The 18527-nt window shown below is 37.4% G+C and overlaps 2 protein-coding genes across 11 annotated transcripts; one reads left to right on the top strand and one right to left on the bottom strand.

The window, feature by feature from the left end:
• The first annotated feature begins 476 nt into the window (after positions 1-476).
• hdac12 (histone deacetylase 12) lies at positions 477-4363 on the top strand. Of its 3 annotated transcripts, none has more exons than XM_079609421.1 (8): positions 477-929; positions 1049-1192; positions 1287-1446; positions 1948-2144; positions 2836-2986; positions 3139-3255; positions 3364-3506; positions 3900-4363. In XM_079609421.1, the coding sequence occupies exons 1-8, from the start codon at positions 798-800 to the stop codon at positions 3921-3923; spliced, it is 1068 nt and encodes a 355-aa protein (XP_079465547.1). In that variant the 5' UTR covers positions 477-797; the 3' UTR covers positions 3924-4363. The 3 variants fall into 3 exon arrangements, with proteins under 3 accessions (XP_079465547.1, XP_079465549.1, XP_079465548.1); XM_079609423.1 differs by having other exon boundaries at positions 478-581; positions 1123-1192; XM_079609422.1 differs by having other exon boundaries at positions 481-581.
• A 560-nt stretch (positions 4364-4923) lies between these two features.
• On the bottom strand, positions 4924-17526 carry trmt9b (tRNA methyltransferase 9B). 8 transcript variants are annotated; one of them, XM_079609414.1, is made up of 5 exons: positions 16902-17127; positions 16052-16146; positions 9317-9507; positions 8723-8896; positions 4924-6606 (listed from the first exon to the last, which is right to left on the bottom strand). In XM_079609414.1, the coding sequence occupies exons 3-5, from the start codon at positions 9468-9470 to the stop codon at positions 5648-5650; spliced, it is 1287 nt and encodes a 428-aa protein (XP_079465540.1). In that variant the 5' UTR covers positions 9471-9507; positions 16052-16146; positions 16902-17127; the 3' UTR covers positions 4924-5647. The 8 variants fall into 8 exon arrangements, with proteins under 8 accessions (XP_079465540.1, XP_079465541.1, XP_079465546.1 ...); XM_079609415.1 differs by having other exon boundaries at positions 9317-9557; positions 16902-17099; XM_079609420.1 differs by having other exon boundaries at positions 9317-9499; positions 16902-17075.
• Between the last annotated feature and the right edge of the window lie 1001 nt (positions 17527-18527).

The following is an 18527-nucleotide window of genomic DNA, read 5'->3' as shown; positions in this document are numbered from 1 at the left end:
CTCAAATTATGAAGTTTATTCTCTGACCACGCTTCCCCCACAGTTTTCTAGTTAAAATTTTAACTTTGAAATTGAACTTAAATACACTAGTTGAAATAACTGCAAATTATTTAACATGACAAAACATTGCAAGTCAAATTAATTTTAAATTTTAAATTTTAATTAATTTAAAAATTTTGAAAACAATTTCCTATTTCCATTTAAGTAAATTCAATTTATCCGGGTTTACAGACTTCTCGCCTAAGCCGGTACAAGACCCCTCTGCTTTATAATCACTCTGTCTGTCCGTACAATTATAGGACACAATACGTTTTGTTCATTGTGCCCATTCTCTCCTTCAAGTGGAATGTAGAATAAAAACAAAAATGCACTATGACATAATGACTCCACATTTTGTGTCCTGTTTGCACCTCTCAACTCCATAGACAGTATGCTCAACTCTCACTCCTTAACAGAGGGTGGCAGTAGCACACTTCCATTACAAGAAGAAAAATACCAGTCTAAAAATGCACAGTGCACACCTATTTTTTTACATTATTTTTTACAGTCTGGAGCACACACGTACGGGCTGATACACTTAAGTACGTATCTTCAATAACATTCAGTCTGATTCAGAAAGTGTTTTAAACATGTCATGTATCTCTCGATCGTTATTTAATAGTTGCTGACTGTAACTGAATGCTTTTGTAAACAAGCAGCGGTTAACGTTACGTGTAGTAGATTGTAAGGCAATGGTTACGTATAGTAGATTGTAAAGCAAAACAACCCGTTGTTACGTATAGTATCGTAAGGCAGCAATGTTTCATTTATTATGTAAAACATGTACGTATAGAGCAACTATTAAATTCAAACATGTGGTCCAAAATGAAACGCTTCTGAAACGAAACCCAATGCACGGGGCATGGAGGAGGTCTTTCAACGCTGAACATGTAATGTTTCCTCGTTATTATCCCTTTCAAACCCACAGAGTGTAAAACTAGTCCAGACATGACATTTACTAACAGTCCATTGTAGTGAATTGCAACTCATTTGCATCTGTTTTTATCAGGCTTGCCTTGAATCAAGAGCACTTCCTTTAGTTCATCATGTCAACTACATATGTGACCTCCCTGAAAACCACAGGTTTCCCATGGGAAAGTTCCCCAAAGTCCTGGAGAGTCTGTTCAGAGATCAAGTCATAACAGATAAACAGGTTGGAAATGTTTAGTGAATCTGTAACTTGCATTAATACACACATTTTGAATATACTTGTGGAATATTAATAGGCTACTTGACACATCGTGTAGGTGTGGGCTCCTAAGATTGCCTCCAAAGGGCTTCTGGGATGTGTGCATACTGAGGAGTACCTGTCCAACTTTATCGGTGGAAAAATCAGTGAGAAAGATCAGAGGCGGACTGGGTTTCCTTGGAGTTCTGGTTTAGTTCAACGCTGCAGATATGAAACCGGTATGTCATTTAGTATGTGCTGAAACACTGGTTCATGGACCCTCATTAATGTCAGGGTCATTTTACCTCAAAATGCAAATGTGTACATAGTTTTGTATTATTTATATGTTATTATAGCATTTATTAATAGTTTGAATTAGGTTTTAGTTTAATATTTATATTTAATTTTTGCAGCTTTGTTTATATATATAATTCCCTAAATACACATTACTATAAAAACTTATTTTTAAACGAGCCTATATTCAATTTATTACAAGAAATACAACTGTGAAATACATTTAAAATTATACTTTACAAATTAACTTTAAAATGTAGTCATCTTTTAATATTTAAATTTTCGCATTACAGGACCCTTTTTGTTATGAAAATAATGTCACAATGGAAGAAATCTTAATTTTCTTATGCAAAACACTGAAGTTGGTACTAGATTTGCAAAGCTACTGTATATAGTCCAGCTGCCATCTCATGTAATGTATTTCTCTCGTCTGAGATGTGGTCCAGGTGGCACTGTGCTGGCAGGAGAGATCGCCCTGCAGAGGGGACTGGCGTGCAGTACAGCCGGAGGGACCCATCATGCCTTCCCAGGCTACGGCGCAGGCTTCTGTCTGCTCAATGACTTGGCTGTGACCGCCACACACTTGATGGGTGTGTCCGGATCCAAGAGGAAGATTCTCATCGTTGATCTGGATGTACATCAGGTACAAAAATTGTGTTTTTTTGAGGGAGAATTTTTTTTTAGTCACCATTAAATGAAATCAAAATTGACAATTCATATTTTTATGGAATATTGCAGTATTTATTATAAATTATTTATCCGTGTTTTATTCATTCAAGAGATTTGTTCAAAAACTTTGATTAATCTATGAATGACTCATTTATGAGTGAGTCATTAATTCAAACCAATTTTCTTTAAAACAATTCATTTAAATTAATTAAACATTTTTAAATAGATTGCAGCAATTAACATTTTGCCTGAACCTCTCAGTTTAGAATCATTGTATGTATTTGAAACCCAAATAATCGTGATTCTCAGTTTATCCACAAGCTCTATTCTCTGATGATGTGTTTACTGGCGGGAGAACCTGTCACTCATCAGATCGACCAATAGCAAACCACAATGATGAAACCCACTAATCAATTCCTGATGGTCAAAATCTTGTCCCACCCTACATTCTTTCTATTTCGAGAAGCCGTTTTACTTAGATATATGTCAAAATAGGGAAGAAAAGTCTATTACAACTTCAGTTTCATGCTGACTTTAATAATAGTGGATGAATCATTTACATCTGAAAATCAATAAAAAGAAGCCAACAGAATAATTTTTTTGTGCTGACCAAAATGCTGTTTTCCTGAATTATGGCAGATGTTTTCCTTTCCTGCGTTCACTAGGGTGATGGCACAGCATTCATCTTTAAGGACGAACCCAATGTTTTTACCTTCTCGGTGCATTGTGGGAAAAACTTTCCTTTGCGAAAGCAGCAGAGTGACCTAGATGTCAGTTTAGAAGATGGCACTGAAGACAAAGAGTATCTTTCCAAAGGTACCGTTTATTTCACTCTGACTCGCTTTGCACCTACACAAAAACATAAGCAGGTCGGTTTTGACTGTTGAATACATTTCAATACATTAACATATATTTCTATGAAATAAGCCTATCTGTGGTACTATGGTCAAAAGTCATTTCCTGTACAGTCCAGGAACACCTCCCCTGGTTACTGGAGACATTCCAACCGGATCTGGTGCTGTATGATTCTGGAGTGGATCCGCACTGGGAGGATGAACTTGGAAGACTTCGCCTCACAGATGAAGGTCAATCATTCCACTCTATTACGCACATACATCAGATATCATAATAATAATCAAAGCAGTATTTTATGTAATTGACCCTTCAATGTCTGTCCATTTTACCCGACTTAGGCCTTTACCAGAGGGATCTTTATGTACTTCAGACAGTCATAAAAAAGGGCATCCCTGTGGCCACTGTCATTGGAGGAGGCTATTCAAGAGATATTGATCAACTGGCACGCAGGCACTCAATAATTCACAGAGCTGCTTCAAAGGTGAGCTCGCAGAATCCATAATGAAAGTAACATGGTATTTAATGGACCTGAGTGAAATGAACATGGATATTATCGGTGCCTTGTACCAATCTATATACAGTATTTGTTCATATTATTGAACTTTGTTTGATTTATTGGGTATAATAATTTATTTAATTATTATTTAATTGAATTAGTTTTCTCTTTGTGAGAAAACAGTATGTTTTGCTATGACTTTTTATGACTGTAATTGTTGTTGTTTTTGTTCTTTAAAAAAAAAACAGGGAAAAATGGCACATGCTATGTTGCCATTTTTTGTGTTGATGTTATTATGAAACGCATGCTTTCTATAAACAGCAGTTTTGCACTGTCAGAGGTTTATATGCTTTTAATGGTTCACATTTCTGCTTCTAGGTTTGGAGAGAATATGGACTTTAACTCCAGGATGGGAATGTACTGCGGATGCTAAACAAACTGAGATCATTGGGTGCTGAGAGGGACCATATGAACATTTTGCTGTGCCAATGCATGACATAGATTTCATGAATGAAAAAATGTCAAGCGCTAAATAATGTTGGTCCTCATTTAATACTGTATATTTTTTTTTGCTCTATTATTATTATAAAATTAATATTAAAATTAAAGCTCAGTATACGCAACAACTGAGGATATTAGAAGACATGTTTGTCATAAGTTTTATTGTAAAAATATAGGATATCAACATAATAATGTAGTTTATATTGTTAGCTTCATTGCAAGTGTATGACATTTGGTATAGAAATAAACAACGGTAATTAAGTTCTTTTCATAACAATTATAAAGAAATTACAGGGTATTAAAACAGTATGAACTACAAATAAAGTCAGTATGTGAGGCTAAATAGATGTTTTAGTCTGAATTAGGTAAGATGTGTGCTTCCACATCTACACACAAAGAATGGTCTTCTCAGCTGCCATAGTTGCAACTCTTGCGTCATCAGAACAGTGTGTTCAACGCATCACCGTTTCTGTTTAAAAACGTTGTGCAATGTTTTTGTCAGGGCTAAACGCAGCCCAGGTGTCCCTGACCTCAGTAACAATAATCAGACACACCTGGATTAATCAGTTTGTCCAATAATGGCAGACAGGAAACAAAGGAGCTGGCTGAAGTTCAGGAAGTAGTGCAGCTGGGCATAAAGCCCATTTGAGCCAGTGGGTCAGATAAAAACAGTGCGTTTAAGATTTAATTTTTTTATAATAAAAATATTGATATATATTTTTTAATCACTTTTAATAAATGTATTTTCAAAATATAGTATTCTACAAAGTAGATAATTAGTTACTTTTGTGAGTAATTACTTTTTTTGGCTCATTATTATTAAGAAGAAGAATTAAAATATTTCAAGCAACTGTAAAAAAATTACCTCTATTTTACCAAAAAGACAAAAGAAGCCAATAGGTCAGATAAAAACAAAATATACTGCATTTATTATATTTAACGGTAAGTCAAAAATACACATAAAAATGGTTCAAGTTTAAAGGAAAATTAAAGACCTTTGTTGTGACAATAACATGGTCAAGTTACACAAATACAAACACAATTCACAACAACACGGCACAAACATGTTTCAATTGTTCAAGTTTTCAAGATGGAAATTCATGTGCAATCGATTAACAAGCAGCCAACTAGTTAAAATCTTGTTTAAAAGCTTCAGAACACAACAACTGCTTTATGGTAATACTAACCACACAACACAACACCTACACATACACACGAAGAGCGTTCATTAGAAAACTCTAGTTATGTGCTCACATTGTTTGGTTCAGAAAAATTATGTGCTATGCTTTCTGTTCCAGGCAGGCATTGCTTAAGACAGTTAACAGTGATACACCATTAAAATCAGTGCAAGTTAAGTAAATTATTTGTAACTTTAAACTGAATGCAACAAAACTAGACTAATGCCAAATTTAGTATAGCCGTTTTCATCGTACATCTAGCTTTAGTGTTACAATTTGGACCAACACTGGTCACATAAGTGCATCAATACCTCGCTTGTTATTGCCATTGATACTGAACAGCTAATATTTAATATTAGCTCTCTGGTCCCAATACTTAAAATCTCAAACTAAAATATTAAAAGACATCAAAAAAGATATTATAAATTAAACCTTTAAAATTAGAATTTAAACCTTCCAGATTTGGACCTTCTCAGCTACCACGCACCAATTGGCGTGGTCCAAGTATGTGTGCAGAACATGGAGCTCATCAACGTGGTTTTGGATCAACTGCGTCAGTTCTCCTTCCCTGAATACATGGTAGTACCGCAGACAAGAATCCTTCATCTGTTCGCTGCCCCGTCCGTTCATCCCCTCAGTTTCCAGAAGAGACGCTGTGCTTTCCTGCCTTCGCAAGGGCTCTTGTAGGCTTGATTGTCCATCTACCTCCTCGCCTCCTTCAAGATTCGACTGATCCCTCTGGTAGGACACCAAGTCGGGCAGTGGAACTGAGGAACAGTCATGGACAAGCTCCACAGGAACAGTCTCATTTCCATTCCCAGCACTTCTGTTGTCGATTTTATGGACCCGTTCGTGAGCGTCTGAGATGAAGACGTCTTCTTCTAGACTGGTTCTGGAAGAGGAAGAGAAGAGGCTGGACATCTGCCTGAAGAGGCCTCTACTACTAGCTCGCCGGCTCCTGCTTTCCGTCGCTTCATCGGCAGGAGTTTGTAAACTGCTGGAAGAGGAGCGGGACATGGCCAGGCTGCCGAAGTCCAACACAGAATCCAAAGATCTGGAGAAGAACCAAAGCCTCGGTTGTTTCTGCTGACTGGGGCTGATCAAATCGCCCTCGTCCACCATGGAGGATGTGCTTTTCACTTTCCTGTGCTTGTCGCTTGAAGCGCTGTCGTCGCCGATGCTTTGGGTTCCGTTGACTCGCTGTCTGTTTCGGCCGAGTACTCTGAGAGCAGGAGATAAAGGTGGATTGGGGTTCCAGGGAACGAAGATGTCCTGCTTTTCAAACTTGCGCCTCTTCTGCTCCATGGCCCAAACGTAAATCATGATCCGCCCTCCCACACGCAGGGTGCGAGCCATCTCTTTTATTGCTCGGATACGCCGTTCTTTGGTGGACATGTGGTGGATGACTAAGCAATTGAAAGAAATTATGGTTATACTTTATTTTTGATGGACCACTTTAGACATTTTACTAACCATAGGTAACTTTGCAACTACATGTCAACTAACTCTCATTCGAGTATTAGTAGACTGCTAGGTTAGGTTAGGTGTTAGTGTTTGGGTTAGTAAAATAAGTTGTATATAGTAGTCAACAATTGAAGTGTATCAAAACCTTTCATCAAAGTTATACATGAATTTTGAACAATACACATTCTTGTCTTGATTCTTGATCCACTTCAAATGTTGACTACTGTAGTTGCAAAGTTACTTCCAGTTAGTAGAATATCTGTTGGGGGAGCATCATAATAAAGAGTTAGCAGATATTAAGCAGACAGTCTATTAATCTCGAAATCACTAGACTGTATATCAATGACTTATGAATACCATTTCGGTAACACTATTTCGATGGTCCACTTTAGACATTCTACTATAAGTAAATTTGCAACTACATGTCGTCAACTAACTATCATTAGAGTACCAGTAGACTTAATATCTGCTAACTCTTTATTATGGTCCCCCAACAGATATGGCTGGCAGGAAGTAACTTTGCAAATGTCAACTTATTCTATTGACCCAAACACTAACACGTAACCTAACCTAACCTAACCTAACCGTCTACTAATAATCTAATGATAGTTAGTTGACATGTAGTTGCATGTAGTCAATCAAGACCTTTAAGACCAAATTGACATGAAATTTTGGGTGAACAAACAATTTAAAAAAAAGATAGTGTCTCTATGAATAACATATCTCTGAAAAGTGTAAAACCCCAATCAATGCAGAGAGCCCAGTTCATAGCAGTGGGCTAGTTTGTGTGTTTAGAATGGGCTTTCAGAGTGTTTAAACCATTATGAGACTCTGATATCACCAATGGCCACATGAATCTTCTCTCTGGGGATTGAGAGGGGTTGCCAGGTGACCCAGCAGTAAAGCCTGACAACAAATACTCCCAGGCCTCTTCCAAGAACCACTGATCTCCAGTAGCCTAGTAACACCTCTTGTTTCCTCCACCTCATAAAGCTTAAATAAACCTATATAACTGCTCCATTTTGAGTTAATAGCAGCTTTACCAGCAGATTGAAATTAAATGGCTTGATCATGGAAATACTGGCATGTTAATTTGGTCATATAACATGAAATGTGCTCCTATGAACATACATCCTCATTGATCATTATGCTAATGATCCAATCTCCGATCTCATCAAGCTGTAATGTGCAGAAAATGTCTGCACTAGATGTTCCTTTTAAAGAAACATGACATTTTACAGTTACAGTACATTCTGCACTAAAATAAAACAGATGTGCATACATTTTTTTTTTTTAAATAAAATGTAACCAGTAAGACCTACTCTCAGAGTGGGATTCGAACTGGGGTCTGTAGCATGGGAGGCGTTGTGCTAACAAGGAGTGTGTGATTCTTATAAGAATCACACACAAAAAAGACTCAAATCATTCTAATGATTTACTGAATCAATCCAAACAGTTCTTTGCTTACTTGCTAAAACTGAAAGTCAATTGTCCAACTAATAAAGTTGTTTCCTCAACAGTACTTAAAGAATCATTAGGAACTGAATTGTTAAGTGGAATCTGAATCAGAACCAGATGGAATCCAAATTAATGTATTAAAGGGTTAGTTCACCCAAAAATGTATTCATTACTCATTTACTCACCTTCATGTCACTCCAAACCCATAAGACTTTATTTATTTTAAGTTATTTTAATGAAATCTGGGAGATTTCTGTCCCTCCATTGACAGCTATGCAACTACTACTTTGACGCTTCAAAAAGTTCATAAAGAGATAGTAAAACTAATTAATATGAATTGTGTGGTTTAGTTCAAACTTTCTGAAGAGACACGATCGCTTTATATGTTGAAACTAATTGAATTTAGGTTTTATTTACGTATAAACATTTATCAACTCAAACATCAGTTGTGGTAAACGGAAGCTCAAGCATGTTCACTTGAGGCACAAGAACCAATGCGGTTTATTCTCGTGTTATGCAGTTTCAGCAAGAACCTGTGAACTAAATCATTAAGTGGGATCAAAATAAGAACCTTTTAGGACATTTCTGTTGATGCATTACCTGCAATGGAGAGGACGGAGTCAAAACAGCCGTCTCTGTAGGGTAACCGCAGGCCATCGCTGAGCTGCACCTCGTGACCTTGACTCCATGCAGAGTCCACCAACGGACGACACACGTCACAGCCCAACTTGAAGATTTCCTCATTGATGTGCAGATATTTGCCATTTCCACATCCTGTAATAATTTAAAAAATAATCAGTGCATGTCTTAAAATGAATAAAAAAAATCATAAAATAGTTCCTCATGGATGGTTAACTGGGCTGTTTTTCCAGTGTCGTACTGTAATAACTTTGGTGCCCATTCATCCTTATTAAACTTTAATATGAATAATTGCATTTCCTTTCAGGCAACGGTGAAGTAAAAGCTGTTGACAAAGTCTCCATGATATAACGGGCCATTACTCACACAGAGGGGTTTTTTTCCCAAGCAAAAGAATAAAGACAAGATTAAATGGGTTTCTTTTAGCAGTAGGAGTGCAAATCTTCAGATAAAAACGTGACAACGGTCGTTTACAAAGCAAGCGTGACTGTAAAATGCTTCTGAGAGTTTTAGGTCTCATTTGAAAGAAAATCAAGATCAAACATGAAGCCTTACCGATGTCAGCCACGATGCTGCCGGGCTCCTGCTCTAACAGGAACTGTTTGACCTTGGGCCAAGCTTTGTAGCGGCTGTCGTTGAAGTACGGTGCGATCTTCTCGTACACGCTGTGAACATGGTCTCTCTCCAGCTGGCTGGCAGCCTCGTCCATGCTGCTCTCTATTAAACCCCACCGAGCATCTTCACCACTTAGCCAGACAGAGACAGGAACAGAGAGGGAGGAGACACGAAATCAGACCTAAAGATTGAGCCGCCCTGGGTTTAATGGTTTAGTTCTGCAGCGATTAAAAAAAAAAATGAATCCAATATGCCACTTTGATTGCTTGCTTTACAGCAGCACAATCTTATATTTATACCTGAGTGAACAACATGAAAACTGTCAATAATTGTTATATTTCATAACATTAAATATATGAAATATATTATATATATTAAAAAAGAGAGAAAAGGGTAAAAAAACAACCCTATTTTTATGGACATTAAGCCATTTATCTCAATGCAAAAAGAAAAAAATCTTTATCTCATTATACAAATTAAATTCTAAATGTACAAAACATTATGATGTATTTGATACCATTTCAATTAAAAATGCAATTATTCAGTTACTACCGTACGACACTGGAAAAACAGCACAGTGAATCATCCGGGAGGGAGGGAGGAAGGGAGGGAGGAAGGGAGGGAGGGAGGAAGGAAGGATGAAGCAAGGAAGGAAGGATGAAGCAAGGAAGGAAGGATGAAGCAAGGAAGGAAGGATGAAGGAAGGAAGGAAGGATGAAGGAAGGAAGGAAGGAAGGAAGGATGAAGGAAGGAAGGATGAAAACTGGATGGATGGAGGGAGGAAGGGAGGGAGGAAGGGAGGGAGGGAGGAAGGATGAAGCAAGGAAGGAAGGATGAAGCAAGGAAGGAACGAAGGATGAAGGAAGGAAGGAAAGAAGGAAGGATGAAGGAAGGAAGGAAGGAAGGATGAAGGAAGGAAGGAAGGAAGGATGAAGGAAGGAAGGATGAAGGAAGGAAGGAAGGATGAAAACTGGATGGATGGATGGATGGATGGATGGATGGATGGATGGATGGATGGATGGATGGATGGATGGATGGATGGATGGATGGATGGATGGATGGATGAAAACTGGATGAAAACTGGATGGATGGATGGATGGATGAAAACTGGATGGATGAAAACTGGATGGATGGATGGATGGATGAAAACTGGATGGATGGATGGATGGGTGAAAACTGGATGGATGGATGAAAACTGGATGGATGGATGAAAACTGGATGGATGGATGAAAACTGGATGGATGGATGAAAACTGATTTTGATACCAAGCAAGAGTCTGAAATCTGGCTGAAACGGAAATGTTTCTGATTAATTCTTTATTTTCCTCCTTTTCAGGTAAAATGGATTTGTAAACGGTTGCTCTTCTGCCACTTGACTGCACCGGCACAGACAGATGCGGTTGTCGCCTCTTCACAGCAGCACATCTGTTAGCAGACATCCAGTACAACAGCATCATGCTTCACAATCAACACACGGCTGTTCATCATTTCCCCACCTCCAAACACTCAACAAGGACCTCACAAACAAAGCTTTGAAGAAGAAACAGTCAGAGATTTCTGTGCTTCTATCATATCCCGTAATTGAAATGCAGAGTGGACGCCTCTCTTTAAACCGCGTTGCCACCTCTGATCTGTTTACAAAGCCTTGACTGTCATATAACCGATACTCCTGAAACTAAACGCATCAGCTTTTCAGGTTTTGTTTATTCATTCATTGTCAAGTATGTGACACATGACATCAGATGAATTTGAAAAAGGGATGTGCTCAGCTGTAAAAGTAGACTAATTGCCTTTGAGAAGTGAAGTCATGGATCAATAAAAGAACATTTCGAAGCAAATCCACATTCAATGCTGATCTACTCTCCTGCATTTCAATTGGCAAGGTTCAGTCAATAATCACATGGTCAGGCCAGCAAATTGATGAGACCTTCATGTGGGCCGCCAGAAGGGTTAGGACATGTCTGCAAAGAACGAATGAAGTTTTTTTTTTTTATTATCCCATTTTCACAATTACAAAAATGACCAGAATCTATTAAGGGTGTTTTTTGGTTGTGTAACAAAGCCATTGTGAATAAGTAATTCACCTTTTGGGATACTTTAACGGAAAAATGATTATCTTGTTATTTCATAATGCCTCAGTGGTTTGGTGTAGTCTAATGAGTGTTATGTAAAAACAGAAAGGCTCTTCGGTTGAATCACAAGCTGCCCTGAAGGGGAAACTCCACTGAAATCACAGATGAGCCATAAGAGACAACACGGCAGCATGTGGGCTGATCGTATATGTGTGCGATTTGACAGAGGGTGTGTGATTGGCTGACTGAAATAAGGAAATTAAAACAGAATGGAAGAAAAATTGCCAAGCAAGAAGATGGTTATTTTTGGAAGTGTCTTGGCTTGCATAATGTATCTTTTAAAGCCAATATAAATTCACAATGCAATTTCGTAATGCATGTTGTGAACTTATTTCCTCCGGAGCGCAGCCAGGGAGGCCTTAAGTCAGGCTGACATCACAAGTTCCTCATAATTTCATCATTCAAAGCAAGAAAAAAAATTGAGTGCAACTCCAACACTATAGAGACTCACAGAACCATCAAGACCTTCTCCTAAAACTGCATCCGGACACTCGGCCAAAGGCATTGCAAGTATTGTGCATTTCACTAACTAAACAGAGGTTTAGTAGAAGCTGTAGACCCCTTTGTTAAAAAAGGTGTTTAAAAAAAACCAAAAAAAAACTGATGGTTCTTTCAGATGGTTAAATTACTCTTTTTATAGCTTCATTCACCTGTTCGGTTTCATTCACTTTTACATTTAGCCTAAGCGTGATTTGTGTGTATGTGTTTGTTTAGATTAGTTATGTGTTCGGGATTTAGTTAATAAAACTTGTGTAAATTCACACAAGTGTTGATTCTGGTCCCTGTAAATGTTGCGTTTAATGTTGTGATCACAGCTACATGCTAAGAAAGAGTTCATTTTCTGTGGTCACGAAAAATATCATTTCTGAAAGTTAATAGACGATCAACACTGAGTGTTCGCTGGACAAACAGATTAATTAAGCTAATTTTAATTAATTTAGCCTTTTAAGCTAATTTGCTACACAAAATGTTCCCTATTATGCTTTTTCGGATATTACCTGTCATGTAATGTGTAATATAGCTGTTCGTTAAAGTCAAAATCAGCCAAGTTTAAAAAAATACAGTATAAATGCTGAGGAAGCTCCTGAGCCGAAATCTATGGAAGCTTGTTTCCGCCACAGAATAAGATAATTGCGACTTTTTATCTCACAATTTACATCTCGCAATTCTGACTTTATTTCTCAGAATTGCGAGATATTAAGTCAGAATTGCGAGATATAAAGACAGAATTGCGCGATATAAAGTCAGAATTGCGAGATATAAAGTCAGAATTGCGAGATATAAAGTCAGAATTGCATGAAATAAGTTGCAATTGCGTGTTATAAAGTCAGAATTTTAAGATATAGTTAGAATTGCGTGAAATAAGTCGCAATTGCGTGTTATAAAGTCAGAATTGCGAGATATAAAGTCAGAATTGCGTGAAATAAAGTCGCAATTGCGTGTTATAAAGTCAGAATTTTAAGATAGTCAGAATTGCGTGTTATAAAGTCAGAATTAAGATATAAAGTCAGAATTGCGTGAAATAAAGTCGCAATTGCGTGTTATAAAGTCAGAATTGCGAGATATAAAGTTAGAATTGCGTGAAATAGTCGCAATTGCGTGTTATAAAGTCAGAATTCAGACTTTATAACACATAATTGCGAGTTTATATCTCGCAATTCTGACATATTTTCTCAGAATTATGAGATATAAACTCGCAGTTGCAAGTGACTTTTTTTACCTCAGAATAGTTTCTCATAATTCTGACTTTATAACACGCAATAGCGACTTTATTTAATACAATTCTGACTTTATATCTCCCAATTGCGTATTATAAAGTCATAATTGCGAGATATAAACATGCATTTCTGAGAAGTCAGAATTTCAAGTACATTTCTCGCAATTGCGAGTTTATTTCTCATAATTCTGACCTTGTAACACGCAATTGCGACCTTATATAACGCAATTCTGACTTTATAACCTGCAATTGCGACTTTATATCACGTAATTGTGAGAGAAAAAGTCAGAATTGTGAGATAAAAAGTCGCTATTACCTTTTTTATTTTTCATTCTGTGGCGGAAACAAGCTTACATAGAAATCAGATCTGGTAATGAGAGTTTAATTTCCGAGACGTGCAGTAAGCGGTAGACAATCACAACAGACTGGCCAATCAGAGCAGAGGAGAGCAGGCTCCCAGAAAGGAGGAGTTTGAAGACACTGTGAGAAAAGAGGTGATGCTGCAGTGTATATAATGAATACATTAAAGTTGTTGTTTTTTTACCATGGATGCATCTAAACTTATTGTATGAGATGTCCAAAAACAAAATTAAGAGCCTTTAAAATAGCATGATAGGGGCACTTTAATAGAGTCATTTTAGAAATTAAACAATAATAACTGAAAAACACAGCATTTACATAGATTCTCTTCTCCATGGCAAAATATCCACACGACAGTTGTTTTCTGAGCAGTCATTTTACCACTCTCTGGCCTTGAGTCTCTTGTCAACAAGCAAGCAATATTAAAGGTCGTCCAGCACACGCCGCATCAAATAAAGAGATAGCGGGCGCCGACCTTAAATGTCACCTATACTGAAAGATGTCAACTAGTGTCGCTCCAACACCTTTGGAAAATATCAAACCTCCGTCAAAGCAAAACCGTTTCCGTGACATTCTCAAGCCCTTCCGTTTTGAGCATTATGATTTCACCTCTCTTAGGACCCTGCACAGTTGAGACTATTTTAAGATCACACCCGCTGACAGAAGGATGGGAGAGGAGCGTTACGGCGTCATCACCTCGCACAGACGAGACTTAGATTGCATCTGATTGTCCCTTCAATTCATTAAAATGCTCAACTCGACAGGCCTTATTTAAGCAGCTGCAAGGGGGATGTTTTCAGCATACTGAACAGCAGCATCTAAATTTAGAAACAGGCAATACCCGCCTGACCAATATTCTCTTACAGAGAAACAGCGGGTCTGGCTCATGGAATGAACGATAAAGAGTTTTATTGTTCAGTAATATATCCGCTGATAGATTTACTACTCATCGCAAGTTTCCCATAACTAATGATTTAGAACTTAAAAAGCTCTGTCAAGATAATAAGCATTGCTTATTCTTATAAGATAAAAACGTAATGCTAGATTTTTAATATACAGCGGTGTAGTACCCCTATAGATACTAGCCTGAGTATGCATGTCAAGCCTGAGTAAGATGTCAGGAGCTGAACATGACGAGGCTGAATACAGCAATATTCCCCAACTGTTCAAAATAAAAATGCTAAATAGGGTGGCCATCTGTCCGCTTTTAGGTCGCACGGTCTGGTTTTAAAATACCATGTCCTTCTAACGGCACACCTTGAGCCAGACACTCATGTGTACTCATTATCAGATCATCACTATTTAATACTTTATTCAATGGTGTATATTCAATACAAATGTAATAATGTAAAACATGTTTAAGCTAATATATATATATATAATATATATATGTGATGTACATTTTAGACACAATATCATCAAAATTGAGTGTTGCTCCAAAATAGTTTCAAACAGAGTCAGAGCAAAATGTTTGCATCTCTGATCAACACAGTTGTGTTTCAGGCCTAAAATGATTCAGTCAATGATTCAATGACACAATCATTAAGATATTCACTTGCCTCGTTCCTGAATGAATCAGCTGTTTTGAAACAATCAGTTGAATTAATCAATCTCTTGCGTCTCAATGTCCATACTATCCATCCTAAACAGAATGTGAGATTAAAATAAGTGTGTCCCAAAGCATAGTATGTTGAAAAGAGTATGCCAGAAGTACCCGGATGGCTATTCCCGGTGGATTTTCAAAGTGTGGATCCGTCCGTGCTCACTATAACAGCTAATATTGCCCATAGCCCAAAAATATTTATTTAATGTTATCCGTGTTATATTCCAACTGCAGCAACAACATGAACTTTTATAAAGATCCGTTTGGCCAATGACTTTTAAATGCATCGTTATGCATGAATATGAGGAGAGCCTCCGCATTAAAGACCCGCGACAGCAGATCGTTACTTCTGCATTTCTCTCTAATACAGTAGGAGATTTAATTAAATGGAGGATTTTATCTTTGACAAGATGATTGACAGGTCAGTTTACGTGACAGAATGCCTGTAACTAAGCGACAGAGAGCAACCGTTAAAGACGCTATTTTATGACGCGAGCTTGTGTACTCTTCTGCTACACACTCAAAAGTATGTACTTTTTCCTTCACAAAAAGAGTACATACTTTTAGGGTGTAGTATAAGTAGGTGAATTGAGACGCAGCAAATTAATTAATGAGTGACTTGTTGCCACCTACAGGTGGTTTTAGTTTAATAAAAATATATAAATGTGGCAGCTTTCGTGCCACATCTGCAGTGCAAAGAGTGATTTCATTTAATTGGTAACAGCCCTATAATGTTTTATTCTAATTGCATTGATTTATTTATAATTCATTTTAATAAGCACAAATATATTTTTTTATTTCATTAAAAAAAATTAAATATCATGTCATATTTTTAAGTAAGTGGTGTAAAAATTACAAACGAACCATTGTTATGTTTGGTGTGTTGCGGACCGGGTACCGTGGGCCGCTCTGTGCCAGAAAGTCCGGGGCCACTTTTTAGTCCCAGTCCACCTCTACATCTATAACATGTGCAGCAATCAGCAAATGTACATGATGTCATCAGTATTCTCAAAAGTGCTTGATTAACATAATATATAATTGTGTGTGGCCTGGTAAACCCAACATTTTGGGGACAAAATGTCCCCACAAAGCGAAATCCTTCTCCTTGTGGGGACATGTTTTGATCCACATGAGGAAATCAGCTTATAATTCATAGTTGTGTTCTTTGAAAATGTAAAAATGCAGCAAGTTTTCTGTGATTGGTAGGATTAGTGTAAGGGGATATAATATACAGTTTCTACAGTATAAAAATAATTATGTCTATGGAAAGTCCCCATAAAACATGAAAACAAAACATGAGTGCGTGTTATGCGAGTGATGCACATATATGTTTATATAAACATGCGCACATATAAATGTACATGATCTCAGTTAAATAACAGGAAATCAGGAACTTGATCATTTATTCATTCATTCATGTTTGGGAATCATTATGAAATGGACACATCATCATGTTGATCCCTGACGAACCTGTATGACTAAAGTTTAAACGCCAACACAAGAGCTTCTTCAGAAAGGTAATTTTCATTAAATAAACATGCATTTTACACACAGGCGTTTGCGTTTCTGTTTATCTTCATGCGCAAACTACACAAGACCGTCATTCAGCGTGAAGGGATAACAATCAATGCATTTGTTCCAGTCGAAAGTTTTATCCAATGCATATTTGCAACGCAAGAATCAGAGACATATACATCATATGAATCAAACCTACCTTTCCCCTCTCAAGGCTGCAGTCGCAGAGACATCAAAACCGACGGGAGGTTGTTCCTCTAATTCGCCACATAATTCACGTGAAAATAAAACACATGGATAAAACAACGACACCTCACACAGACTGTGTGCAACCGACCGGCTCAGGGTGCACACTGGGGATGTGTTAATAAATACATGCTCACTACACTCGACCCCTAATCTGGAGTGATGTCCGATTCGCGAACAAATAGTTCATATGAACCGGTTCTTTTTAATGATTCGGTTGAACCGATTCTCGTATGCATATATCACATGCAAAGTTCCTTATTTTTCTTTAGAGTATCTGGGAGGTTACTGAATAAAGTGTGAATAAAATGGTTGACTGACTAAGTGGTTGATGCAAATTTTGGCATAATATTCAAAAAGGTTGGAAAAACACTTTTCAATACACAAAACTGGAGCGCACAGATAGCTAAGCCTAAACTACAAGCCAAAACCCAGTCAAAAACTTAGTCGTATACACAGAATAATTTAACTATAAATGTGACTTGTGAGAATTCCGGGAACATAGTGATGAATCAAACGAATTGAATAATTTCAGCAAACCGAACGAATCGACTCGTTTGAATCGGATTTCTCTATGTAACTACTAGACGGATGAGGACATTTTTAATGAGAGCGCAGGGAACACAGGACTAGTGCGCGGCGTAACATCCCCCACTGCGATTGGTCAGCACAGTCACGTGACCCCAACACAACAATACACACTGTGACACATGGCAATTTGCAAACGATTGAAGCTAAGAAGGATTTTCATTTACTTAAGGATGATTCAAACTTACTACAGTGTGTTATGCGAGATAAAGGACAAGTGGTTTAAATAAATAATAGTTAAACAACTAAAAAGCTAAAGCTGTAAAAGCTGATGGATGGATGGATGGATGGATGGATGGATGGATGGATAGATAGATAGATAGATAGATAGATAGATAGATAGATAGATAGATAGATAGATAGATCACTCAAAGACCACTGACAGTGTAAATGGCCGTTAAGAGCCTTTGCTTAAACCAACACTGAATTGTTTGTCTTATTTACTTAATTCTCAGATGCAGTTGGCAGCAAGTAGAGTTCTTCTTATAGTGTGGGTGTATAAATGCATGCAAATGACAGTCCTGCACAAAGCTGTTATAATTGTACGAAACAGCTTCATGTTGCTAAGTTAAATGCAGTCTTAATAGATTTCCAGTTTTAAAGTACCGGTAAATGCCACACAGCAGCTGGTAAGCAGACGGTGGACTCAGGGTGCATGAAAAACAATATTTGTTACATCTTACAAAAACATGTTTTGTTAACTGTTTGCTTTTAACCAAACGCTCACAAAACTTGAAATGATATGTACCCCTTCAGTAAGCAGACTTAGTTACAGAGCAACGAAAAGGCAGTTAAGGTTTATCATTTGACAAGATGGATTTAAATTGGATTGACAGGTTCTGCCTAATACGAATTTACTCCATAAGAGACAGTGCCAGTGGCCAAACAACTCAGTACAGATTTCTGCTTGACCTTATGATGCATGTTTTCGTTTATTTTAATTGCCTCAATCAACTTAAAACATTTTTCTGGATCTTCTGGACAGATGTTC

This window comes from Phoxinus phoxinus (assembly GCF_949152265.1).
Source record: "Phoxinus phoxinus genome assembly, chromosome: 4".
Lineage (NCBI taxonomy): Eukaryota > Metazoa > Chordata > Actinopteri > Cypriniformes > Leuciscidae > Phoxinus > Phoxinus phoxinus.
The sequence above is the reverse complement of the archived record's forward strand: the minus strand, read 5'-3'. Positions and strand labels throughout refer to the sequence as shown.

Coding starts and splice junctions, on each gene's coding strand:
- hdac12 (XM_079609421.1), top strand. CDS start 798: ATGTTTCATTTATTATGTAAAACATGTACGTATAGAGCAACTATTAAA. Junction 1,447..1,947: donor ACGCTGCAGATATGAAACCG/GTATGTCATTTA, acceptor GATGTGGTCCAG/GTGGCACTGTGCTGGCAGGA. Junction 3,507..3,899: donor TTCACAGAGCTGCTTCAAAG/GTGAGCTCGCAG, acceptor TTCTGCTTCTAG/GTTTGGAGAGAATATGGACT.
- trmt9b (XM_079609413.1), bottom strand. CDS start 9,470: ATGGACGAGGCTGCCAGCCAGCTGGAGAGAGACCATGTTCACAGCGTG. Junction 8,897..9,316: donor CAGCATCGTGGCTGACATCG/GTAAGGCTTCAT, acceptor AAATTATTACAG/GATGTGGAAATGGCAAATAT. Junction 6,607..8,722: donor CTCCGTCCTCTCCATTGCAG/GTAATGCATCAA, acceptor TCAATTGCTTAG/TCATCCACCACATGTCCACC.